Below are 26346 nucleotides of genomic sequence, written 5' to 3'. Positions count from 1 at the left end.
TGCTTCCTATTTAGTGGTTTTTGTTAACTAGGTGATGGGATGATTTGAAATCATATATACATAGTTACTTTTCCTGCCATTATCATTATTATTGATTATTTAATAATTTTTACAAATCATAGTCTAGCTACAATAATTGATTAAAAGAACAAACTGACATTTAGAGACTGTGATGTCAGAAAAGACATTACATTCCTGGAGTTAAAATGAAAAACAAATCTTTAAGGAAACAAAGTAGAAAAAGATGTTACCAGAGATTGTATTAATTAGTCAATATTTTAAATGTTATAGTGATTTTTTTAAAATATTTCAAAAAATTTTTCAGTTACTGTTGGCATACAATGTTATATTAGTTTCAGGTGTACAACATAGTAATTAGACATATATATATGTAACTTATGACGTGATCACCCTGATAAATCAAGTCCATCTGACATGTACAACATAGTAATTAGACATATATATATGTAACTTATGACGTGATCACCCTGATAAATCAAGTACCCATCTGACACCATACATAATTATTACAATATTATTAACTATATTCCTTATTCTATACTTTACATCCCCATGACTATTTTGTAACTACTAATTTGTACTTCTAAATCCCTTCCACTTTTTCACCCATCCCCCAACTCTGCTCTCATCTAGCAACCATCAAAATGTTCTCTGTGTATACAAGTTTGTTTCCGTATGGTGATGTTTTTATTGGTTGTATATTTATAATAAACATGAGGTACTTTGTTTTAAAATACAGCATATCAACTCAGCCATGCTTTCACATTTTAGTAACTGTATGTTGAATTGCAGTATTTTGACTTTTTAAAATTTCAAAATAGTCTTTAATAATGTCTTAAATTTTTCAGTCCATGAAACCGAAAAATAATTGAAATTTTAAAAAGTGTCAGTATTGACTCTAAATTTACAAAAATGTAGTTGTAAGTACAAATCGATAATTTTGAAAGAGAAGTAGTTAACCAGGTAAGTTTAAACACACACACAAAATGATTTATGGCCATTTTTTAAAATAATGACAGTCTTCGTTTTAAGCTACAATGTAAAGTGCTTTATTCAGAGATTATGTATTGTGGCAGAAGCTAAAACTGCCTTTTTTCTAACAGTGCCAGAATACAGCCTTTTTTTCTTTTTGCACTAACAAGACTGCTTTACCACCACAGCCCACTCTAAGTAATTAAATCAATCCTTTGTACTTACCGTATTCTCCTCTAGTGACGGTACTAGATCTGATTATATGCTTCATGCATATTCAAAGTACCGCACTGACAGCTCTTTAATGAGCTCTTACTTAATCAGTAGGAACAATGTTCATCTTGTTCTTTTTTCCCTCATGCATTAGAGCTAGGAACAGTTGGGAAAAATGAAACATCCAGCATTCATTTGAAAAATATATTGTACTTTGAAAAGTGTCTAAGCTGAGGAAGTTGCATTCTGCCCTTTAAAAGTCTGATGGACAAATTGGATTACTAGTATTGGATTAAATAACAAATGGTTAGAGGAGAAATGAGAAAAGCTCACTGTGATCACAGGCTTTAATATTTTTTGTTACTTATAAAGCTAAAGGGGTCTTTAACCAGTTATTAAAGTCAGGATTAATTTGTAATGGTTCAACTTACTGGCTTTTAAAAGCTTTTTAAATTTAAAAAATTTTAAATCCCTAAAAACAATAGTGTAATGATGTATTAGAAGAAAATTTAATTTTTTTATTACTAGGCTAAGTATAGATTTCCATCATTGTGTACGATCTCAGATAAGGAGTTAGCCATACATAAAAATCAATTATTGATTTAACCTCAAATATGTTTTTCAGTTAATTTTTATAATCTATGTAGCAATGTGTAATGTATCTTTAAATATTTTATTGTTAGGCTTATTTCCTTTTGAAACATGAGACTTTTGTATTATTAGTTATTTCCTAACAATTAGGGGAGGAGGATCTTTTATTCTTACCTAGAAATCATAGGCATGAGTTAAACTGAAAATAACACAGTACCACATCAATATTGCTATTGTCAAGGAAGCAGTTTTCCATTGAAGAAAATGATGCTAATTTAAGAGTAGGCTAGTTGCTTCTAGTAGTGCCTGAAAGCCTCAATTATACATTAAGTTAAGCTCAAAATAAAGTTTTAATATACCTATATTTTTAGAAGCTACTTAAGTTATGAACGCAAGAATTAAGTCTTTAATCAGAAAATAAAATATCATAAAAACTGCACCTATTAATATTGCACACATGTGTGATTTCACTGATCAAAAAGGCCTTCACCAGGGTACAATTGGCCTTTTTCCAAATTGCAAGCTTTTTCTCAGCTTTTTCTTTTTACTCTTTCTTCTTTTGTTGCTACCCAGGGATTTGTTCCTATCGCAGCCTATATCACATGACCAGTGTCAAGACATCACATGGTCCAAAGTGAATACACAACCAGCTACCCTAAAAGAGATTAAAATACTGTAAAACAATAAAGACTTTTGTTCATACTCTAAAAGAATCTATCCTAAGTCTGGCTTCATACTATAAAGTTTTAACAGCATTTAAAGAAGGCACATATCCTCATTCTTCTCCATAATAATGAACAGCAGATATCTATTTTACAGGAATGCTCTGAAGTACATGTTTAATCTTTTGCACACAGATCAGCTCTTTATACTCTTATTTTCGTTCTACAATTTTCTTTAAATTTTTATTAATGGGGAAATAGTTAAATAAATTATGGTATGTCCATAATTTATGCATGTATTGAAAAGAATGAAGTAGATCTTTGAACAGCATGACAAAAGCAAATCACAGGGCAGTACATAATATGATCTCACGTTAAAGAAAAGAAACCTGTTTGTGTAGATGAAGTATATACATGTATGACAGACATAGCTATCTTTGTGATCTGGAAGGAGATATACTAAACTTTAATAGTACTTCTGGAGAAAAGAGGTGGAGTGGAGAATTGGGGAGGGTGGGATTGGTAAAAGAGGACTTGACTTTATTCAGTTATACCTTTGTATTGTTTGAATTTTTTAAATGGACTGGTAATGTGTTTGAAAGTTAAAATATCTTGCTTAAAAAGAAAATAAAACTTAGGGAATTAGCTTGGATACTGAGTCTTAGCTGGGATATTTAAATTTTTATTGGATATTTAAGTTAACCTTAGGAATCTATAAATAATGGCCTAGCAAAACAATAAACCAATTATGGTTGAAATTAAAAAGAAAAAAAATGAAAAAATTGTAAATTTGACTAGGTACAATTTGAAGAAAGTAGAAGAAAATGGGGAATTAATATTTTTCTTGAGTATGATCATGGCCTACTTCTACATGAATAATACCAGATATGCCCTATATATTATAATCCTTAATACAAGGGCCTTTAAGGGGTGGGGTAATTGATGATGGAATGGATATTAGAGAAAGTGAATTTTAAATGTTCAGTCAGTAAATTTATCATCTAAAGTTTTAGATCATCTGTACTCAAATGTTTTCTGATATACTGAACATTAAAGATAGCTATAGACATTTTTTGTTGCCTGGTCATTTACAATCGACTTAAAATAATGTGCAAGTGTTCACCCTATTATGGATGATGAGCTCCAGAATGCTGTATATGCACATTTATCTTTATTTATATTGGGGGAGGGAAATAAGAAATAAAAAAAAAAATCAAGTCATTACAAGTAGAAGCTTTCACAAAATCTCTGGACTTCTCTGTTCTTCCTGCTAGTCTTGTAATTCTCATAATGATTTAAATTTTTTTTTATCATGACCATATGTCTGTCAGCGCCATAAGTTCCTCATTGAAACATAACAACATATCAGCCTCTGGGGAGGATTTAAAAGTTGGAACACTTTTTTTTACTGTACTTAGTGTTAGTATGATCTGTAGATATATTCAGGGAGACTGAAATATACATGCTGAATAATACCAGCTTTAGAAGACTGGCTTATGAATTTTTAAATATTGATTTCTTTTTTCAGGCCTTGGACTTTAATCTTATGTTATAAACAGTTTAATTTGTACTATCAGGTTAGCTAAAATGTTTCATGTTAAAAAAAAAATACTTGTGTTAAATTATTTGCTTATAAATGTCATATAATAAGAAATTACTTCCTGTATTATAGGAAGGAACACAGAAGAGGAAGAAGCAATGATGCAGGAATGGTTTATGTTAGTTAATAAGAAAAATGCTTTAATAAGGAGAATGAACCAGCTCTCTCTCCTGTAAGTACTCATGACTGCTTGTTTTTCCTACAACATTGATGAATCTTAGGTTTTCTGTCATTGCCTTCTTTGAGGTTAAATACTTACTAGGCTTAATTTTTTTTCTTTCCTTAGAGATTACAGTATATTTTATATAAAAATTTAAAAAATAGTGAAAACCAATTTTCATCTGAACAGTAAGAATTTTAAGATAGAGTGATAGATACTGAAAAAAAAAACCCAATGTGTTTATTATACAGAAACTCAATGAATATAAGCAATTTTTGAAATAAAGAAATAAAGCACTGTGCACAAAAAGGTGGTTATTAGTAAGGGTTAGAGGAGAAATAAAATTGAAATTTAACATCAAATTTTAAGTTAAAAATTAAAATAACTCTTAAAAGTATCTTTTTATTCTATAGATGATGTTACCTTAAATTTTGGGATAAAAGATTAATAATGACTTAAACAGAAGTGTGTTTATGATTGTGGGGATTACAGTAAGATGGAGACTAGACCAAACGTAAGCATTCTTAGTCCTTAGCATTTAGTATAAGACTTAAAGCCTGTTCCTTTTTGCTCACTAGCAAAGATTTTATATTATGCCACCTAGTGTGAGAAGGAGTAGGCTTACATGTTTTATTTTAGTGAAAACATCTATTTTTGTCATTTCTGTCATGCTTGAACTTGATAAAAGTTATGAAGGAGCACAAAAAATAACTAATCCTGCATTTTTAATTGTCTGTATATTAAATTTGCACTGATAGTACTTTCATGTTTCTTGTATTCTTTTCACATGGAGTTGTAGACAAAGAGTATTTATTGTGAACTATGAAAAAAAAAACCTATTTTACAAAATAGCCATTATACTGGGCACTTAATACAAGAAGCATTGAAGAATGAGACTACTTATCCGCAGATTAAAATATACCTCTGCGCAATTCAAAATTGAAGGAGAAAAATTATAGCACTAGTAAATATTCAACCTGAGGAAGGTTTTAGGTTTGTGTATCATTTGTTTGGAGTAGCTTAAAGTTAAAGAGAAAAGTCAGTTATGAGTTCTAAAATCAATGTAACCTAAAGGTTCTTTTAAGTGTTTAATGATTTAGTAATTAGCATATTGATGAACTTTTGTAACTTGCCTAGGGAAAAAGAACATGATTTAGAACGAAGGTATGAGCTGCTGAATCGGGAATTGCGGGCAATGCTAGCCATTGAAGGTAAGAAATGTTCTGGTGAAATGAGGTATGTGAGGTGTCAATTGTCAGAAGTTTAAAGAGTATAATACACTTCTGGTCTCGCTAGGTGTGGTCTGACTAGGGACCTACAGGATTTGCAAATAAATGCTTTAGAGTCAAAAACCATGAGTCATTAAACAACCTAAGGAGGACCTTAATTCAGATAGATAATCATTATGCTTGCTATTAAACTCAAAATTGTCTTAACTTTTATCAGTAAGCTTCAATTTCAATAAAATGGGGAATATAAAGAGTTAAATGATTTAATCACAGTTTACTATATGCAATTTAAAGTTGTTTCCACTGGGGAGGTTTGGGAAAGATTTATCATTTTGATTTTTCCATTCAGACTCTAAATTTTACCTTAATATTTAATTGATGTCAACACTGAAATATGTTACTGTCCAGTCTACTATAGTTAAGATTCCAACTCCTGTTAAGTGATTATTCAGACAAAGATTGACATAAGAGATAAATGGAACACTTTCAAACTTTTCATAAAGCTTTTAAATGAATTATGTAGTAATCTTAAGCATGGTTCATAATATCAGTAAACATCAGCTAGCTTAACTATGGTATTTACTATATATAATTATTATATTTTAAATTCCTAGGTGTTTTAGGTCGCTATTCTCCTACTTCTTAGTTGAAAATGTCTTACAGTTAAAGATATCTGCTTAAAGCTAATCCTTTGGGCTCTGTAAAATGGACCTTTTGTCTAATCAATGCAAATTGATTTTCCTATTCTATATTGACCTCTTAACCCATTGACCGTCCATGGTAATTTCCTTCTTCACCTGATAAGGTACCTGATCCATAATAAGTCAATTCTAATTAGTTCAGAAACTAGAAATTTAAGTTTGTAAAGGGAAAGACAAATGAAACCATATATTTTAAAAATATTGTAATTAGGTAAAATATATGCTATTTATCTAAGTAGTATCGCATATATTTATAGTTTTATTTTTAATTACTTTCATATCCATAATTTCATTTGATAAATATAACTGACTACATTTGTATACCCTTATTTAGAAATCAGATTTAAAAGGTTTCAGATAGCTAATTTCCTTCAATTGGCTAGATAAATGTATCAAATTATACTATTGATAATGACTATTAAATTTGTCAAAATTATTTATGAAGTTCTGTGAAACTTGCCATTGAAATAAAATGTACAAGCATACTAAATGATATTTTTCCTCTTGATATATAATTTTTATCATCGTGGTATAGTTTTTAAAAGACATTTGAAAGCTACATAGTTGAAAAGTATGTACAGCAAATACTATTTATATGGTGTATATGTATGTATGTGTAATATAAAACGAGTGTATATATAGTACGTATAATATATAACTCATTATACAGTTTATTCTTTATAAATTCATTTTACATTACACTCAATACAGAGTATTTAAAAAGTTTTTTACCCACTCTCTCATGTATAGTAAATTAAATCATCCTTAAAATACAGCTCGATACACAATACAGTTGACTTTTAAGGCAGATATTGCTTTTATACCTAAACTAGTATCATTACCAAATACTGTCTTAAAAGGAGGGCCATGATACATATAAAAGATCCCAGTTTCATCAGCAGTCCTATCCCTATTTAACAGACCTACGATCTTAAATAATTTAACATTTTATCTGCCTCCTCTTGTATATACAGAAGACCAGTAGAAAGTCATATTTTTTCAAACTTCTGTTTTATTTTTTGCGTAATTTCATTGTCCCATATGTGGTTGTGCCTTAAATCTCTCAGCCAGTTTCTGTTGCTGGTTGAGGGAAAAAAGAGATGTGAAGAAATAAGCAGCCTGTTGATTACAAATAAAGACACTTTCTTAGAGAGAGGCCTGTCCCACTAGCCGGGGCAGTACGAAGGCTGGCCTGTCCTGGAGAGCCACTGCCGATAGTGATAATCAGTCCTGTGAAGACACTGTCCTCTGAGCCAACCCTTAGAATGGACACACATGCAATTCAGTAGCCTTTTGGAGTGTTAAAACACCATAGATAAACACACATACAGGCAACACTAGTTGGTTTTGTTTTGCTTTCCTTTGTTTTAAAGTTCATTTCTTTGTTCTTTCTCTTCTCTTTAGTAGCCATAAGATGGTTTTCGTACAAATAAACTAAAATCTTTTCAAATAAATCTGCTGCTGAAACCATTCACCAATAGCACAGAATATTATTAAGCTATAGCACACTGAAAGAAATATTAACAGCTTGGTTTGAGAGCAAAATATATATATATATATATTCAGTATATTCATTCTTCTGAGGCTCCATAATCACTTTGGCCTCTTTTTTTACCTTTTTTCCCTGAGGCCTTTTTTATAGCAGGAGTTTCACTCTACTGAGCTAAGTTATAGGATCCCTTAAGCTAACAAACATCTTTAAAATACTTTTCTTATAGTTTTTGTTGTTGTTGTTGTTGTTGTTGTTCCAGATTATTTAATGCCCCCTCAGGAAAGATAAATTCATTTCTGCACACATAGGGGTGGGCTTTTGGAAAGTGGTGTGTTCATTTTCTGCACAAGAAATGGATCTTCTCTAGGATTTTGTACATCTTGATTTATTCTTGGCTTAGAGTTTGAAGTGGGTGCTCTTCTAAAGGGATTTATGCATAGGTTCACTATTTTTGTAGTTATGGTTTATATGATAAGCTTTTTATATTTAAAATCAATATGTAATCCTGTGGAGGAGCTTATCCCCTAAAACCCTATTTGTAAATCTATTTTAGCTTTGTTACACAGCACAGCCACAGTCTTCCATAGATTGATTAGGTACAGCGGTAGAATCCTATCAAATGGCCTGCTCTGATGATGATGCAAACTCTTTCAGGATTGCTAGTTGACTGGAACTAAAGATAAGACTTGACTGCAATCCCCCAATGTGCTCTTTACAAAACTAGTGTTAATTTTCATCAAAGTGCCAAGCTTATTTATAGTGGCAAGGTAGGTTTACTACAAGAACTTTAGGTTCTTTCTATTAAAGTATTTATAGGTATTTCTTTTGCCTTTTTTCCAAGGTAATTATCAACTTCAGCAAATAAACTGAATCGGAGAATGAATAATTGGCCCTATATATAAAAAAGAGTTTTTTAAATTAACAAAACAGCTCAGTGCAGATGGACATAAACAGAATCTCTTTATTTCAACACTTTGGCTCAAATGCAGCATCAAAACTTAATCCTATTTGTTGCTAGAGGATATGGCCTTTGTAGCAAAAATACACTGGAATCTTTAAATTAATCAGAGCCCACATTGTAGTTTGTCCAAGCCAAAGTCAGTGCATCTAGCTAGCTGTGACTAGAGTTATAGGTCAGTAATCCTTTCTTAAAATGCATAACAGGTAACATAAACTTACACGCAGATTTTTAAAACACGGCATCATTATATATAGGTGAAGCTATTTAAAAGAGGATTAAAATAATTTTAAATGCAAACTTGAATATACAAATGTGAATCTTGATCAATTTTAAAGGTATTATTAAATTTTATTTAAACATTAAAATAGTACTTAATTTCCCAAATTAGCATTCAAATATGTGTGTATGTGTATAAATTTACTCCCATGAGAAAGCAAATAAAGTAAAAGTAGTTGTTAATGTAATGTGTACTCACTGCACGTTAGCTATTTCTCCTACAGTTGACTAATATTTTTGTAGATAGGTATTAATGTTGTAATAACAGATTTAATATGATAAATTCTACACATTTATGCTGGAATATTTTAAATTCTAATGTTAGTTAAATCTGACTGAAATGAAAATTATCTAAATATTAATAACTTTAAAATGTTTTTGTTACAGTTATGAGAAATTGAGCTAGGAAAAGTTATGATTTTTAAAAAATTATTCAATACTTCAGGGCTTAAAAAAATAAAAGTTTCCTCTCTTATCCATATTGTTAAAGTCTTATTTTGTAAAAATTAGAGAAGTCTTGATATTTCTAATTATTAATTGAAACCTTAAAAGTCACTGGTCAAGTGAAGAGAAGGAATAATTTAATTAAGAAAAGTGTCTGTTGTTACAATTTATTTTTTTCTTGATTTAAAAAAATTTGTAATTTTCAACTTCATTATACTATTTAACTGTATGGTGGAGAAAATTTCCCAGCTATAAAGCTCTTATCAAAATGTTTTGGAAATAAAGAATTAAAAATTACACCTAGGAAGACCAGGTACTGTAGGCGTTAAAAATAAATAAATAAATAAAGAATTATAAATTAAAGCTTATAATCAGAAGGATTTGAGGTCAGGATGGAAAAGTTAACATTCATCAAAACTAGTAATCTTAATAATTATAAAATTTAGTTACAAATCTTTTACAAATTCAGCAGGTTTTTCTTTGAGTTAATATTTCTAGAACTACAGTTACCTGAAATTAGACTAGATGACCTTTAAGATCTTTCTAAACTGGAGAGGTCTATTGATATATCTGCTGTATAGAATGAGACTGATTAAGAACAAGAACCAGATTAGAAAATTGTCCTCCAGCATTCTTGAAACTCAGCTGCATTTAAATACAAAGAATAAAATTATGATAGATAGGGCTTTTCTTCAGTTTTGCTGTTTATTATTTTTAAAATTCTTATATTTAGGAAAAAACTTTCCATAGTAATAGTTTCTTTACTCCTCTCCATGCTATAGAATTTCATTTCTTTTTTTATATGACTGCAATGTGACCATTTATTTGTGTGATGTTTTGTATCAAATGGATAATTAATATATGGTATGTTTCATATATATATATGTATTTGAGCTTATAATGAAAGGAATAGTGACAAAATTGAATAAACCATTCTAGCTTCTTGCTGCTATTCTAACCTTTATTGCATGATGATACATCTAATTTTTAATTTGTAAATACAAGACAGAATTCCCTCTAGCACCATTTGCTTTCATAAAGCTGCTGAGCAGTTTGCTGTCTTGAATAAATTTTGCTTTGGAGGGGGTCGGGGGGGATTTGAACCAGCACATTCTTGTGTGGTTTGTGAAGATTCACATGGTAACCAGCGGTGTGCATTGTTAGGTTTATCTGAATAAGCACCAGCCATGTGAGTTTTAACATGATTGCCCAGGGCAATGGAGAGAGAAGAGAGAAACCCGAAAGGATTGCAGTCCTCTCTGTTTTTTGGAAAGTGCATTTGCTGGGGGAAGGGGCTGCATGAGTCAGTGGCCATGCTTTTTTTTTTAAGCTGGTGTCCTGTTTCCCTCTAGGTCCTCATTTGTTCTGCTATCTGCCTCATCATCTACTTCTTCTTTTCATTGTTTACCTTCCTAATGAGGGAGGCGGGGTAGACTGGGGGTTGATTGACAGCTACAAGCCCTTACAGTCTGGCCAGAGAGCAGTTGGCTTTGGTTTCAAAAGTGCTTTAAATGTTCGATTAGGTCCTGTTTTTATTAAACCAAACTGCTGCTCATCTTAAGGAAATTATCAGACTAGCAAAGATTAGGAAATTTTTATTGGTATTTAAAACCGTCAAAAAACTGCTCCTACCCATGGAAAGAGCACTGCCCATCGGATTTTCCAACCTTTAACATGGGATTTCAAAAAGAAGTATGGAATTTTTCCTTTGCAAAAGTGCTTTGATTTGAAACTACCCAGCAAACCTCTCCAAAAGAAAACTGGCTGTGATGCGATCGAGAGCTGCAGTGTAATATTGCAGAGCAAATTTATTTTTTACTTCAAAGAAAAATGCTAATTAGCCGATTCACTACTTTTAAAGTTATTGTGAAGCATATGGCGCCCAGTGTGAGATACATCCAACTGCTAAAATAGAGCGAAGAGGAAATTAGCGAAGAATGGGCTGTATGGGGTGAGCATGGGGGTGGGGGGAAAGGATAGGTTCTCAGGCAGATTCTCTAGCCTTTTCAGAATGATTTTATCGCCCCTCTCTGCTTCCCGCCTCCTCATTTACCCACATCCCCCACCACCCAAGCCTCGGCCGACCTGTTCTAGGCCTCCAGCCCTCCCTCCCCCACTTTGGCTGAAATCAGGTGCGCACCTCCGGCTGGCCAATGATTCACACCTGGACTCTTTTGCAGGTTCCAGCCCAGCCGTAGCCATGTCCATCTGCAGAAAATATTTAGAAAGCAGGGTTTTAGGGGTAAAATCCTTACCGTGACAGCCAAACTCCCCACAAAACACTCTGTATAATATGGTTTACGGAGAAGTACAAGGAAACTGGTAAAGGTGGGAAGGGGGGCCAGGGTATGCCAAGGCCTTGCAGGTGGATAACAAGCCTCCCATCCTGTGCAGACTGGCAGAAGACTGAGGCCCAGAAGCGACGCGAGCAACTGCTGCTGGATGAGCTGGTGGCCCTGGTGAACAAGCGCGATGCGCTCGTCAGGGACCTGGACGCGCAGGAAAAGCAGTAAGTGGGCAGTGGGGTCGGGGTCGAGGCTCTGCTGCCTGCTGCGGGGCCGAGAAGTTTGCGGAAACTTCAGTCCAGGGGTATCGGGTGGGCAGGCGCAGCCTCCCGCTGGCCCCGAATGCCCATTCCCGCTGGGGCTTGGAATGCGGGGCGAGCGGGGAGTGCTGCTCTGCCCTCCACGAAGAAAAATTATTTTGTTTCCTGTTTGACTTACAGGGCTGAAGAAGAAGATGAGCATTTGGAACGAACTCTGGAGCAAAACAAAGGCAAGATGGCCAAGAAAGAAGAGAAATGTGTTCTTCAATAGTAGCCGGACCAGAATCTTTCCCAACATTTTAGTCTTGGGTCCCCAGACCGGAAAAAGACTCGTTGTTAATTTAAAACTTTTAACATTTTGTTTGGCTGGAGTGTACTTCTTTACCACCACTACCCTTTTCTTCCCTCCTTTCCAGATAATAGACGGAACTCCAAAATAGTTTTGCTTAAGGTTTTTTTAAATCATTTCCTTGAAACCATGTGAAATAGATTTACACAGACACCCTGTGAGTGATTGGTATTAGGAGTGTTCAAGAAACTGTTCAAAGGAGAAAGAAAAGAAAACCCTTCCGTCATTATTTCCCCTCATTTTTTGATGGGAAGAAATTTGAAAACATTTTTTTTGTTGTTAATAGCATAATGATGGTGGGAGGGGGGTAAGAGGGAGATAAGGAAAATGTCATGAATGCTTTTTTTTCTCAGTCCTGCCATATGTAACACTGACTCTGTTACCTAAATTTTATAGTTAGATCATATTCAATCTACTTATTAAACTATGTTCTATTTACTAGTGGGATTTTCTGCAGTTGTTTTGCATTTCACTGTAAAGATAATAGAGTTCCTCTCCTCTGCTTTCCTCAGAGGATGGCCCTTTAACATAGCCGGAGAGACAAGTCCTGTGATTTGAAGGTGAGCTATGAGGATGAGACTAATTGACATGCATCAGTTTACAAAGACAGTCTTATCTTCTGAGAATGCGCCATCTTTTTCTCTGGATAATTATTTATTACATCTAGCTTGGTTCCTACATTTTGTTGGGTCTCAACATTGGCTCAAGAATGCTGTTAATATTTATTCTGTATTGATAAAACTTTGTCTCGCCACTATGAGTAAATCCCTCAATTAATATTTTCTTCTCTAGCATAGCACTGTCATTTTTGTGTGTGTGAAAATGGTTATCTGTTTATTTATTACAATACTGAGGTCATATATAAATTTTCAATAAAAGCAGAAACTTTCTTACCTTAAATACTCTATTTCCTTGCAGTGAAAACTTGACACTGATTTGAGAAGTTTGTGTATCCATAAGGCTTTTCATGTGAAAAAAATGGTCCTCTTGAATACTGGGCAGGATACTGGGCTGTATTAGGAGCTAAGTTCACACCATCCCAGAGGGGCCCTGCTGACACACGAATAAGAATTGAAAAGCAATTAGTCATATTTTCTTAAGCAGTGTAAACTATCATCTTTTATAAAGGGTCATCTCTGTGAAAGACTTGAGGAAATTTGTGATTCCACAGCACTGAAAAAATGCTATTATCTTGATGAATTTTCGACGTTATTTTCAGTTGTTATAATTTAGTACTCATGGGGAACTATGACTTGATAGCTGGCTGAAGTGAGAGAAAGGGTCGTTGGGATGGGGGAAGAGGGTAAGTGCGTGCAGGTGTGTATGAGAAGAGGGAAAGGGAACTTTTAACAAGTTCTAGGCAACAGAAAGAAACGCGATTTTGACAGTTTCCATACTCTACAGAGGTGTCGGAAACAAAGAAATCTCGTTCAACAAGTCTGGGGAGAGAAAACAGTCCACTAGCATTTATACTTTTGCCTAGATCACACATATATACACACATTCATATATGTACATATACACAAAATATTTATACATACACAAATTCCTTTCGAAAGTATGCAGCCGCCTACAATTGCCAGTCTTTCAAAATGATAATAAAAACTTGCTAAGATAGAATTTCTTCACCTTAAAGATTTTAAGAAGTTACTGAAAAGTTATCGGAACTCAATGAAATAGGGAATCTGCCCTCTTTATTTGAGCAGGAGAGCAGAGCGAGCGGCCGCTCTCTGGGGGAAGCTCTCAGAAGCCCGCCCTAAGCCCGGGGAAGCCGGCAGACGGAAACCGCCAGCCCGGAGCAGCCTGGGGTTTGGGCGGCCAGCATAACCCACCCCACTGACGCTGGATTTGGGGAACCTTCCCTCCCAAGGAGTCTCACAGAGAGGCGGCTCCCCTAAGCCGCTCCCGACCTGCCCAGCCCCAGATTTGCGGCCCCTCCGGCCCCAGGCCAGAGCCTCGCGTGATTTCCATTTGGGCTGCTCTGTGGCGCCCGGACGCCCCGCAGCGGCCGCGGAGCGCGGACCCCGGGACTCGCTGGGTCAGGCCCGCGGCGGGGGCGCCGCGTCCGGATTTCGTCGCGTTTCGCCTAGGGGCTGCCTCTCGAGCGCAGGCGCGAGCCCAGCGTGCGGAAAGGCCGGGAATCCGAAAGCCCGCGCTGCGGAAAAAAAAGCTGTGGGCGCGGGGGTCGCCGAGGAGGAGGAGGAGCGTTGGCAGCGGACTGGTTTGGGCACTGCCCACGGGCCGGTGCAGAATTTCCGCCCCTGGCCAGCATCCCACGGCCTTGGAGCCAAACCCCTCCCCTTGTCCCAAGTGTCCTACAGAGTGGCCTGGCCTCGAGGTCACCTGGATGCTACGTTCGGGTCCCGGGTCCCAGCTCCCACGGTCTCTCCCCAGCCCGACGGGCCACGGGCTGGGTCGACTTGCCCTCCCCCGGCGATGCCCCCTCTTCCCCATTGCTGGAATGGTCGCAGCTTCTGGCCCAGCGTCTCCCACCTGGACATTTGCCTAGCGGCGGCCTCTTCAATCCTCTAAGCTGCGTACAAGAAACTTTCATCTCAGTCTCTCTTTCTCTCTCCACTCCCCTCCCTCTCCCCTCTCCTCTCTTTTTCTTCTCTTAATCCCGGGGTTTTATGGGTTGAGCATTAAGAAAATTCGCTTGCATTTTGGGATTAGATAAATATTCTCATGGGGGGTCGTGTTACTTGATACCTCCCAACTTCCCTGAGACCGTGACAGCATCTGGAACCGAGAGAAGGGCTCCCGCGTGGCGGGCCCTGGGGACCGCCTGAACACATTCCAGCGCTCAGCCGCCCCACCTCGCTACGCCGGACCTCGGCCCCGCGCTGCAGCTGCAGGCGTAACAGTGCGCTGAAGAAGCAAAAGAGCGAGAGTCGGCGGGCCTGGGACAGGTTACGAACCTCGAACCCGGAGGGCTAACCCAGGACAACAGCCCGCAGGCCCGCGCTGAGGCAGCGCTGGGCTAGGGACGCAGGCGCTGCCAAAGCGCACCCCAGGAAGCCCGCATTCACTTCTCCCCCCAAAACTAGTGTGCTCCAGTCCGCGCCTTTCCCCAAAAGTGAACAAGGGGGTGTATTTCGTTTGTTTTTGTTTTTGTTTTTTTTTCTTTAAATCTCTACACCATCTCCGGGGGCTCCGAGCCGAGGGCCTCGCAAGCTACTCCCTGCCGGGGCCTGCGCGAGCCTAAGGTGTGTCTCCGCCCGGGTCAGCGCTGTGCTCTGCGCAGTTTCTTTTCTTATTAAAGCTTCCCCATCACCACCCATGTTTTTCCTTTTCTCTCGTTTTTTTAAATTGTTTTTTTTTTTTGCTCTGTGTCTTTCTCTCCCTTTTATGAATGGGTCGCGGTGTCTTTGTTCTGGAGAGAAGCGTCCGTGTCGCTGACTTTTGTGAACCAGAGAAGGATCTTGTAAAACCTCCTTTTCTCCTTCATACTCCCCCACTCTCACCCCTCCTCCATAGCCCCTTTGATTAGATGTTCCCTCATTGTCCCCCCACCCCCCAAAAAATGTAATTTCGTTGGTCCGGCGGCCACTTTCTTTGAACATTAGCTCGCTTTCAGCTCCAACTTCAATTAGAAGGAGTTGATTTTGAGAGATCAACAAAAGAACCGACCAAAGCCTTATTAAAGGTCCTAAGAAGATCTCCCGGGTCCTTTGAGAAGCAGTTAAGGAAACAGTGTGCCCTCCATCATATTCTGTTACCGTATTTTATTCGGACTCCAAAGGAAAGTGTCGCTTGGAGGAGGGGGAAGCACTTTGAAGAGCGGCGGCCGCGGCCCCTTTTCACTCAGCGGGCTCCCCTTTCCTTCTCCTCCTCTTCGCCCAGCGCCCTGTCTGCTCTCGGTGCCCGACCCTGCGGCCGAGGCAGCGCCGGCGCTCCACGCCACGATACGCTCAGCGGCTGCCTAACTCGCCCTCACACCTTACTCCATCCAGTCCAAACTTTTCACTCCGCCCGTAAGGGTGAAAGGGAGGGGGGATTAAGAAAAAAGCGGTAGGAATTCCTCGAAAGGCAGTAAAGTCGTTCCTAATATTCAGGAGGAGGTACCATTTAAAAGAATTGCTTTGCTCAGGGTTTGGGTGAAAACATGTTTTTTGCGCTTCGGAAGGTCCCCCCAGGTAGACGTGTTTGAGAAGTTTTTCGGCTGGGTAATGGGCTTCACCAGTACGAACGATCCGGGGAAGTCGCCTCTGGGAGGCTCCCGCGGCATGTGGGAAGGAAAATGAAGGCAACGGTCTGTGGCAACATTTTCCACTGGACTGCCCCTGGTAGAAGGAGACCGGAAAGGAGACAGAGACGGTGTGAAAGAGAAAGTTTTCTATCAAAAATCTTCCGATTCAGAAGTAGAGTGTGTGGAAGGGGGAGGGGACCCTGAGCACCGACATTTCAGAAGAAGGGTTTATGATTTGCGAACACCCTTCGTGGGGACTAGGAACCCTCGGAGACGCCGAGGAGCAGGTAAGTGGCGGGCCTCCCCTGCGGGTGCTATTCCCGGCCCGCGGGACTTTTGAGGCGCCGAGGAGGGGTCTGCACACCCAGAGCTGCCTCCGCGCTTGGCAGAATAGCCTGTGCGGGCACGAGCCGCCTGCGGCGTCCGTCTGCAGGTAACGGCGCGGTGGAAGACGCTGGGGCCCGCGGCGCCGCGCGAGGGGCCGGGGGCCAGCTCTCCTCTAGCCCGTGGCATCGGAGTCCTCGCGCCCACAACCCGGCTGCCGAGCCGGGTGACGCGCGAGAGAGCGAAGGAACCGGTTCTCCAGCACCTCGCCTCCTTTCTACCACTCCCTCTGGGGCGCTGAAAGGGCGAGAGAAGGGCGGGGGCCTCAGGGCGGCCTGGGGACCGGCGTCGTCCTCCGCCGCTGGTGCTCGGGCTCTGTGCACGCCTTCTTAGCCTGGCTCTGCATCGCGTTTGCTAGCTAAGCCCCAGAGTTAGCGCGCAACCGGGGCGGGGCGGGCGGAGAGGGAGGGGTGCAGGGGGCGGGGGCGCGCGGAGGTAACCCCCGGCTCGGGCTGCCATTGCCCGGCTCCCTGTCACTCAGCCCGCGCGGGGCCCAGGATTGGCAGCCCAGCCCCGTTACGCACTCACCTCGCGTTCACATACCCGGGGAGGGCAGTAGAAAGGTGATCAATCTTCATCAGGCTACATTTCCAATCACCTAAACAACCGGGCAAGACAAGCCACTCCGACAAGGTAAATCGCTTGATTTATTTAGTTTGCAAAGTGCCTCTGCAGGACTTCCCCAGCCCCCCACCGCCTCCCCGTTGTACCAGGAGTGCAGCGACAACCGCGAGCGGCCTCCCAACTCTGCCCCTCTCTCCCCCACGCTCCCCCCCTGCGGCCCCTCGGTTTGGTCCTGGGCGAGGTAGTGACTCGGGAGCTTGTAGGGTTTTGCAAACAAAGTGTCTGCAATAAAGTGAAACCTGGAGGGACACGCACAAAGCCAGTGGAAAGAAAGACGGGAGGGGGGAAGTTGGGGAAAGAAAGAAATCCAGGGGTCCTAGACAACCGCCAGCCCGGCGGGTAATTCCTGTGCGGCTCTGTTTTGCAGGTTGGCTGCCCCGCGGGTTGGTGAGGGCGCGAGGTAGATGGTGACCGGCCCTGGCAGCTGAGGGCAGGTAAGGAGAAAGCCGCGGGCCGCCCGGGACTCTGGGAACGCGCCGGTGCTCTTGTCTCCCCCTCCTCAGACCGGTCCCCACTTCCCGGGTCCTGGCACGTGGGCGGGGCTAGGGAGCGACCTGGCTCCCCTCCGGGTGCGCGGAGGACCCCAGGGCTCCGCTCTACGGCCCCGCGCCCCGCCTCCTCCGAAGTAACCGAGCTGAAGTTCTAAGTTTGAAGAAACTCTTTGAAACTCACGCTGCAGCCTAGCAGAGTCGCCGCGGCCCAAGAGCCCCGGCTGTTTCCCTTTCGTCCCCTTCCCTGCACGCTGGGTTCTCCCAGTCAAGGCCATGGGTCCTGAAGGATAGGAGCGGAAGGCGTCTTGAGCTCTAACTTCTCTCCCTGAAATCTCTAACCCGGGTCCCAGGCCTGCGTTTAGTTCCCGCGAAGCGGGGTGAAGCGACAGGTACTCTGGAGCCCCAGTCCCACTCCCCTAGCACCACTTCCTAACCCTTGAGAGTAGCGACTCAGGTTCGGGGCAACTGGGGAAGGGAGGTTTCTACCTTCCAGCCCAAGTCAGCGCGAGAGACGCCGCCGAGGCCTAGTTCTGTCCTGGGGTCACGAGTTCAGCTAGTAGGATACGCAGGGAGCGCATGGGACCTGCTGGACTCAGGCCTTCCAAATCCGCGAGACCCTTTTGGGAGCTGGTCGAGTCACCTTTCAGCCCCCGCTGGGACCCCATTGCCCGCAACCAGGACCTGGCATAAAAAAGGATCTGCTTTTGCGTTGGCGGAGAAGGGCCTGCGGCCCTGTCGAGGTGCGGATAACCTGGGGCCGCGACTTAAAACCGACACCGCCACCGTGGCCCCTTCTGCGTCTTCTGCCCGCCTCTGGGGCACCTGGGCCTGTAACTTCGGTTGATGTGTGGTGGGATTCCGGGTGAACAATCTTTCAGCGGCGGGGCACAAAGAAGTCAACTGGAGGGGTGGCTGTGGGCTATGTGGGTCTGGGACCCAGCTCTGGAGACCTTTGAAGAAACGTGCTCTCCTAAGTGGGCAATGCATCCTGGAGAGGCCCAGGTGCTGCTACCTCACCTTGGCTCTCAGGAATCTCTACCTTTCTTCCTGCTTTCAAAAACATTTGAAACAAAACGGAACAACACCTCATGCTCTGGACAGCCTGCCTGGGCACCGAGTTGGACGTTTGCTGGTGCAATATGCGGCCGGGTCCCACCGGACCAGAATCTTGCCTGCACTTGGGACCTTGCATACTCCGCGGTTCAGGCTCTGACCTTCCCAGTGTGTCCCTGATTTTAACCTCTCACTCCTAGCGATGCCCTACGAGTGTCTTTGACCCCTTGCAAGCCCGAAAAGAGGCGATGACAATCCAGAAAAGCTTTCTTTTTGAGGAAGCCTTGGTCTTTGGACCAAGGCCTTGTAGAGCCTAGTTGGCCTCCTGCGCAGTACATAGCCTGTGTTCTCTCCACATCCTGTGGCTCCTTGCCTCCGGCCAGACCTGGAAGCCGAGATGGCTCCGAATGACTGTTTCCTTGTGTCTCTTGTCTTCCTAGGCTGGGCCCCCAGACTCAACCGAGCTTGAAGAACTGTGCGGTGGGAGCCCCGCACTGAGCCCGGCCCCCTGGATCCGTCGGGGCGCCTCCACCCGGCTGTTAGCATGATGTCTTACCTCAAACAACCCCCCTATGGCATGAACGGGCTGGGCCTGGCCGGGCCCGCCATGGATCTACTGCACCCCTCCGTGGGCTATCCAGGTGAGCACCAGCCTCTACAAGTCTTGGGCACCTCAGCCTCAGGTTTGAGCACATGCTTTGTCAGAGAGCAGGCCCAGGGAGCTGGCTGAGGGAGCCGGTTGCCAAGTCTCCTTACAACACCAGGCACACTGCAAGCTCACAAGGCAGAGTTGTAGGTGGGTGAGGTGGGCCAGAGAGGCAAAAACAAGCAACTGTGCACCCTTGGGCCCAGATACACCAGCCACTGTCTGCTGGTGGCCACACCGCCAGCATAGGGATTCGTTTCCCATAGGTGGCTTTTTTGGTATGTGCATGTGTGAATCTCTTCCTTTTCCCCCAACATTGATGAGGAACCTAGACACTCACCATGCCCTGACAGGAAATGCCTAGCTTACCCTATTTGAAGAGAGTGGTTGAGCTAAGGAGGGGAATTCTACCTCTCTAATTAAATTGTCCTCAGGACCAGTGTCTGCACTGACTTTTGCATTGCTGATGTGAAGGGCTTGAGCTGAATCCTGGCTTTCTTTTCTATTTCCCACTCCTTCACTCCCATTTATTCCGTGGGAAAGTGTTTAGCAGGTGGCCGTTTATGCTCACCCCTGCCCCACCCTCCAGCCAAGGGTGTGTGTGTGTGTGTGTGTGTGTGTGAAAGGAGTATGATTTCTCTTCCTTTCTTAACTTCCGAGACTCAGGGAAGGAGGCAGCCCTGCGGTCTTGGAGATTCTGGTTCCCAGTCGCACACATGCACTTTCTCCCACCTGTGGCCTCTCTAGTTCGGCCTCCCCGGGGAGTTTCTTTTGATCCGAGCTCGGCTTTCTTTTGCGACGGTTTGGCTCAGGGCCTGCCAGGGGCCTATCCGCGTTCTCTAGCGCAGATCCTCATGGCCACCGGTGACCCAAAGTGCCCCCGTATGTCTCCTCAGCCACCCCGCGGAAGCAGCGGCGGGAGCGCACCACCTTTACGCGCTCCCAGCTGGACGTACTCGAGGCACTCTTCGCTAAGACTCGCTACCCTGACATCTTCATGCGCGAGGAGGTGGCGCTCAAGATCAACCTGCCAGAGTCCAGAGTCCAGGTGCGCGCGCCTGGAGCTCCAGGGTCAGGATAAGGGCGCTCGGGCTGGTGGGAGAAATTCTGGGAAGGGTGGTCTGTGTGAGGGCGGGCTTACAGACTGGGCAGCCCCTCCCAGACTCCTTTAGCTCTGGGCCCGGGCCTAGAAGAGGAGACAGAATTAAAGGAACTAGCTTAGAGCCCTGGATTTGGCCCTTGCTCGTGGGGCACCTTCAGTATCGCAGGCCCTTTTTAGGATTGAGGGGGGACAAGCGAGGCTCCCGAATGTAAAGTGCCTTAAAGGCCCGGCACTTGCCCATGCTCCTTCGGCCGTCCCAGAACTTGGCAATTTCCTTCGGAGTCCTGAATTCTGCCTCCACTCTTGCCTTGTATCCCGGGGAATCCTGGAAATGGAGGAGTGGAGCTTGGCCGAAGCGTGGTACCCTGTCTGGGAGTGCGTTCCACGCGTGGCGCCAGTTTAATTAGTCGCTTCCTGTACCCGGAGAGGATGCCGATTGCAAAACCGGGCTACCGGCTTTGCCGTTTCTGTTTTTACCATGAAAGAGCCCCGAAAGTACTGTTTGGATTATAACTCAGAACTCTCCTCAAGGGTCTTTTATCTCTCCTTCTTTTCTCGGAGGCTCGAGAAAGAACCAGGAATGCAAAGCCAAGTATGGAGCCTTCCAAGAGGAGTGAGACCTTTATGATTGTCCTGTTTGGTTCCCACGTGGAGCCAAGAAGCCTAGAGAAATTCTGCCCAGGCTTCCTTCCCTAGGCCTCCAAATACTGCCTCTGTTCAGCCTGCCGGCCTTGCTTCTGCTCCCACCCAAATTTTTGTTCTGCCCAGGACCGGGCCTCCAGGGGCCGACTGGCTCTGGCCTCAGACTTAGTGACTGTACAGCACTCCACAGCCTGCTGTGTCTCCGCTGTTTGTTGAGCCCAGCCGTAGAAAATAGGGCCTCTAAACACACACGGGACCGCTGGGGAGCAGTCACCAGCAGCAGTTTAGTGATGGCTGAACTTCTGGCTGGACAGATGCAAATGTTCCTCCCTAGAGCAGGGTTGCGCTGGGAGTGGGAAGGTGCACATCCATATTTGATAAAGGAGGGTCTTTGAGAAGAAGGATGAGGAGGGCGGAGGATCTGGGAATGCTAGGGCAGGGTCTAGCCGGACGGAGACGAGGAGGGGCAGAGGCCTCGGCAGGAGTTGGGATGCGAGATCTTAGGAGGGGTGGTGGGTCCAAGGGCCGGGGGAGTAGCAAACTCTACTCGCCTCTTGACACGGTCTCCCCTATGCGATTCGCTGCAGGTCTGGTTCAAGAACCGCCGCGCCAAATGCCGCCAGCAGCAGCAGAGCGGGAGCGGAACCAAGAGCCGCCCAGCCAAGAAGAAGTCGTCCCCGGTGCGGGAGAGCTCTGGCTCGGAAAGCAGCGGTCAGTTCACACCGCCCGCTGTGTCCAGCTCCGCCTCGTCCTCTAGTTCGGCTTCCAGCGCTTCTGCTAATCCAGCGGCTGCAAGTGCTGCAGGCCTGGGTGGGAACCCGGCGGTGGCAGTGCCGTCGTCGTTGAGTACACCCGCTGCCTCATCGATCTGGAGTCCAGCCTCCATCTCTCCCGGCTCAGCGCCGGCGTCAGTGTCGGTGCCCGAGCCATTGGCCGCGCCTAGCAACGCATCATGTATGCAGCGCTCTGTAGCCGCAGGCGCGGCCTCGGCTGCAGCCTCTTACCCCATGTCCTACGGCCAGGGTAGCAGCTACGGCCAGGGCTACCCCACGCCCTCTTCTTCCTACTTTGGCGGCGTGGACTGCAGCTCATACCTAGCGCCCATGCACTCGCACCACCACCCGCACCAGCTGAGCCCTATGGCACCCTCCTCCATGGCGGGCCACCATCACCACCACCCGCACGCGCACCACCCGTTGACCCAGTCCTCAGGCCACCACCACCACCACCATCACCACCACCATCAGGGCTATGGCAGCTCCGGGCTTGCTTTCAACTCTGCCGACTGCTTGGATTACAAAGAACCTGGCGCCGCTGCGGCTTCCTCTGCTTGGAAGCTCAACTTCAACTCGCCCGACTGTCTGGACTATAAGGACCAAGCCTCATGGAGGTTCCAGGTATTGTGAACCCAAGCGTGTGAGAGGAAGAGAAACGCAACTACCTGCGCCCTCCGTGGTCCCCGTCCTGTTGCTGCTGCTGATGCACCGCCCGCCTTTGCCTCGGCTTCTCTGGACCTATTTTCATGCCCCTTAAAGATGCCCATTGTCTGCACTGCCGCCCTTATCTTTGTGCCACTTGCTTGGGGGCGGGGGGTGCGTGTGCAAACCTGCCCACCCCCTGGATGAGGGAACTGGTGCTTCGGCTTGGCCCACAAGTTCTATTACGGGAGAGTTGTGTGCTCTCCTCCTCAACCCCTCACGAATTCCTAAGTAATCCTCTTCCAGTCTTCCTGGACAGTTACGCACTTGCAGCCTTCGGAGGCTCTTCGCTCTGACTCGCCGTTTGAGCCCTACACTTTTATTTATTCTTTCTGGACACTGGAGTCACTAACTGGCATGTGTCTGCCCACTGGAGTGCACCCACACTCTACTTCCAAGCAACCACTAAGTGTTTCTTGCGTGCAGACTGCCGCCCCTTCATCTGCCCCCGGCCCCACTCCCCGCCTGCAGACCAGAGCTTCCCCGAGTCTCCTCCTCCCCAGCCGGATGCGCTGGGGCAGGGCCGGAGAGGGAGGAGCGCTTCTCTAGCCTCTCACGCTCAGCCCCGCCCTGCGTAGAACTGGCTCAAGCTTCCGCCTCGGCGGGAATGCTGTACATAGTCGGGTCCGTTCCAGGGACCTCTTACACTTTATAGTTGCTGTTGGTTGAACTGAGCATATCTCGTCTTAGCGCCCAGGAAATAGAACCTAAGATATATACAGCATATATATATATACACACACATATATATAAAAAAAGCAAAAATATTTTCCCTCGGTCCCCCGGCCTTTCTTCCTCAAACGATGGCTCTTTTTCAGTTGTTGCAAAGCTCTCCTGCCCCCTCATACCCTTTTCCTCTGTGTATTTATTAAAAGAGAACCGTTTGGTTCCAGGAAGCTGGGCGCAGAGGATTGGAGGGTCCGGGAGGGCCGAGGAAACAGCCAAGCCAGGGTACAGGGAAGGGAGCTAGGCTGGGCTGGGGCGCAGGACTGAGTCCTTCACTAGGTCTAAGCACAGGGTCGCAGTTCCGTTTTAGAGACCAAAAACAAAAAGAAAGAAAAATAAAAATACAGTATTATAGAAAAACAAACCCAAGCCCCAAACCTCAGTTCCCACTCCTCTGTCAGCTTCTCTCTTTAAGCAGCAACCCTGTTTTGTCTAGTGAATTCTTAGTGCACCTTCATTCTAAATCTGCGGAGAGCCCGCGCCTGTGTATCAATTTTGGCTTTGGCCGTTTCGTCCAGTAGGTGGGAAGGTAATTTGTAAATTTGATTTGTCCGATGTGAAGATCACAAATTACTTGTTGAAATGTAAGGCAGCCCCCCTCCTACCCCTTTATCCACATTATTTCCCGAAAATAAATGCAAATTAATGAACGGCTTGTCAGTGTGGCTCTTATGATTACAGCCCCAGGTCCCAGTCTGGAGTGGGGTGGCGGTGGGGGGCTAAAAGGAGGGAAACTCCTGTGCTAATAACTCACTTGTTAATAATGACCTGTGTGAACCTGGAGGCCAAAGGATAGGATGGGAGGACGTGGCACGAAAAGTCCCCAGAAACGCTCTTTTAGGGAGTGTCCTCTCCACCGGGTCAGCCTGGCCTCTTCCCCCAGGCGTTTTGACCTCGCATCTCCTCTCGCCATCCTGGACAGAGACAGGTGTCAGTACTCAATTCCCGGAGCAATTCCTTTCTATTCAGAGAAAGGAGGCTGGCACTGATTTCTTCACCCTAATTACTTGCACCAGAAAGAAGAGGGGGAGGGGAAGAGGGTCGGGAGGCGGGAAAGGATAGCTCTATAATGCTCTCAGAGCTGAGCCAAAAAGGAAACAAAACGACAAAAAACCGATCCGTGTCCTGCATGTTGGCAGCAGACAACCTTCCTTTCTGCTGGGCTGTCCCGGGTGGCTTCACGGCGGCTGGGGGATCCGAGTCATTCCTTCCATGTGCTCAGATGTCCCTCTAAAGCCTCATCCCCCTGCCAGAAGTAGCCAAAGTATCTTTGTTGGTATTGTGAAATTTCTTTAAAACGCAAACAAAATCTAGAAAAGTCGACAAGGACTTTTCACTTTGGCAGAAGAGGAAGACTCCTGGCTTGCATCAGCGAGTCGTAAAGGAAGGTCCCACCTTCCCCTGAGGGAAGACAGAGATGGGATGGGATGATCCCCCAGAAAACCCAGAGCCTGTAGCTGTCCAGACTCTGGCCTGAAACCTCCGGGGTGTGAGGCCGAGAAACTACTTAACTTGTCCACGGGCGGGAAAGAATTAAGGAAACAACGAAAAGTTTCCTGCAAAGTGACCAATTCACCCTATTCTTTTTATTCCGTGTGAGACCTGAGAACACAACGTGAGGCCGGGTTTGGAGAACGACCCCCTACCCCAGGGTCCCACACCGAGTGGGGACTCGGGGCTGCGAGCCCCGGCTGTAGAAAAGCCGCCTCGGTCGCGTCCTCTCTCCGGACTCCGTAGGAATGGCCCGGGAGCCGCGTGCCTTCCCGCTCCGACAAATCCATCACCCCGACTCCGCTAAGGCCCGCTGGAGGGCGCAGGCACCGCCCCCAGAGTGAGACCCCGAGCACGGGGCCCGGCCGCGCCCGCGCGGGCTCCCACTTCAGTGCGGGGGCAGGCCGAGCTGCGCGTGGCGCGTGGCCCTCGGGTCCGCGGCCAGCACGTGCCGCGGAGGACGGGCCTGCGGCCGGAGCAACGAGGCCTCCAGCTCGCGCCGCACACGCCTGGGCACCCTGGCTCTCCCGCCCCGGGCTCCGCGGCTCACGCAGCGGCCGCCGGCGCTGCTCGAGGCCCAGGTGCTAGGCTGCCCCCACCCGAGGCTCCGTGCGGCGGGTTCGGTGGGGCCCAGCGGTACTGCCGGCTGCTCGGTGGAATGAAACCAGAAGACCCGGCTTTGCAACAGCTTGGACAACTGAGTGGTCTCCGAACTAAGGTACCCAAACCATGGGCCTCAGTTTTGTCGCATTTGTTATTTGGACCCACAGGGCCTGGGGCTGTCTAGAACTTGCCCAGAACTTCACACTTGGGGCCTAGGCCACGGGCGGGTCGGTCAGACGCGTCCCCGTGGCCCGACCCCTCGGCGGCGTCTAGAAGCTTCCGCGCCTGCGTACTTAGGCAGACGGGGACCCGCGGCCCGGCGCACTGAGGCCTGGCGGTAGTTCCCGCCCGGGGGACTGAGCTTCGAGGAGAGGCACGTGCTTCTCCAGGGGCCTCCTAGCCTGTTCTGAGGCCGCGCAGCGCTGGGGCACCTCGGGCCGCCAGGACGCGGGGCCTGGGGGGAGAGGGGTAGGTGCGTGGCTGCGGCAGGGGCGGCCGGAGGTCGCTAGGCCCCGCAAGGTGAGAGCGGCCACGCTGGCCGAGAGTCCCCGGGCGGCGGCGGTGGCGGTGGCGGTGGCAGTGGCGGCGGCGGCAGCGCGTTAGGTCCCTCTCAGTCCTATTAACCAGTAGGTTTTGTGAGAACCGTCCTCAGCTCCCCCTTCTCCCAGTTGTGTTTTGGTGTTCGTGACACAATTGAAGCA

General features: G+C 45.4%; 2 protein-coding genes and 1 long non-coding RNA gene across 12 annotated transcripts in view; 2 read left to right on the top strand and 1 right to left on the bottom strand.

Moving 5' to 3' along the window:
* Window positions 1-13010, top strand: part of EHBP1 (EH domain binding protein 1) — a 308554-nt gene extending 295544 nt beyond the window's left edge. For 9 of the 10 annotated variants that reach the window (XM_025045116.1, XM_025045115.1, XM_025045113.1 and 6 more), the window contains 4 exons: window positions 4132-4231; window positions 5357-5430; window positions 11717-11831; window positions 12048-13010. In XM_025045116.1, the coding sequence (XP_024900884.1) occupies window positions 4132-4231; window positions 5357-5430; window positions 11717-11831; window positions 12048-12138 (380 nt within the window). In that variant the 3' untranslated portion in view covers window positions 12139-13010. The remainder of the gene's footprint in view (window positions 1-4131; window positions 4232-5356; window positions 5431-11716; window positions 11832-12047) is intronic. The other variant, XM_015587607.2, reaches the window with a different exon arrangement.
* Window positions 10640-15048, bottom strand: LOC107195512. The gene is made up of 4 exons (XR_001516692.1): window positions 14926-15048; window positions 13111-13269; window positions 12656-12763; window positions 10640-12081 (listed from the first exon to the last, which is right to left on the bottom strand). It is a non-coding gene; the product is annotated as an uncharacterized LOC107195512 (long non-coding RNA).
* Window positions 15049-17290: 2242 nt separating this feature from the next.
* OTX1 (orthodenticle homeobox 1) lies at window positions 17291-24201 on the top strand. Its single transcript, XM_006909558.3, has 5 exons — window positions 17291-17422; window positions 17781-17847; window positions 19398-19598; window positions 20500-20651; window positions 21935-24201. Exons 3-5 carry the CDS (start codon window positions 19502-19504, stop codon window positions 22751-22753), a joined length of 1068 nt encoding a protein of 355 aa, XP_006909620.1. The 5' UTR covers window positions 17291-17422; window positions 17781-17847; window positions 19398-19501; the 3' UTR covers window positions 22754-24201.
* Window positions 24202-26346: the final 2145 nt, after the last annotated feature.

Source organism: Pteropus alecto, unplaced genomic scaffold, assembly GCF_000325575.1.
Source record: "Pteropus alecto unplaced genomic scaffold, ASM32557v1 scaffold131, whole genome shotgun sequence".
Lineage (NCBI taxonomy): Eukaryota > Metazoa > Chordata > Mammalia > Chiroptera > Pteropodidae > Pteropus > Pteropus alecto.
This window is presented reverse-complemented; position numbering and strand designations above follow the sequence as displayed.

Excerpts from the sequence above, each read along its gene's own strand:
- OTX1 (XM_006909558.3), top strand. The coding sequence starts at position 19,502 with ATGATGTCTTACCTCAAACAACCCCCCTATGGCATGAACGGGCTGGGC. Across the intron at positions 19,599-20,499 it reads CCCCTCCGTGGGCTATCCAG|CCACCCCGCGGAAGCAGCGG; the intron begins GTGAGCACCAGC and ends ATGTCTCCTCAG. Across the intron at positions 20,652-21,934 it reads TGCCAGAGTCCAGAGTCCAG|GTCTGGTTCAAGAACCGCCG; the intron begins GTGCGCGCGCCT and ends GATTCGCTGCAG.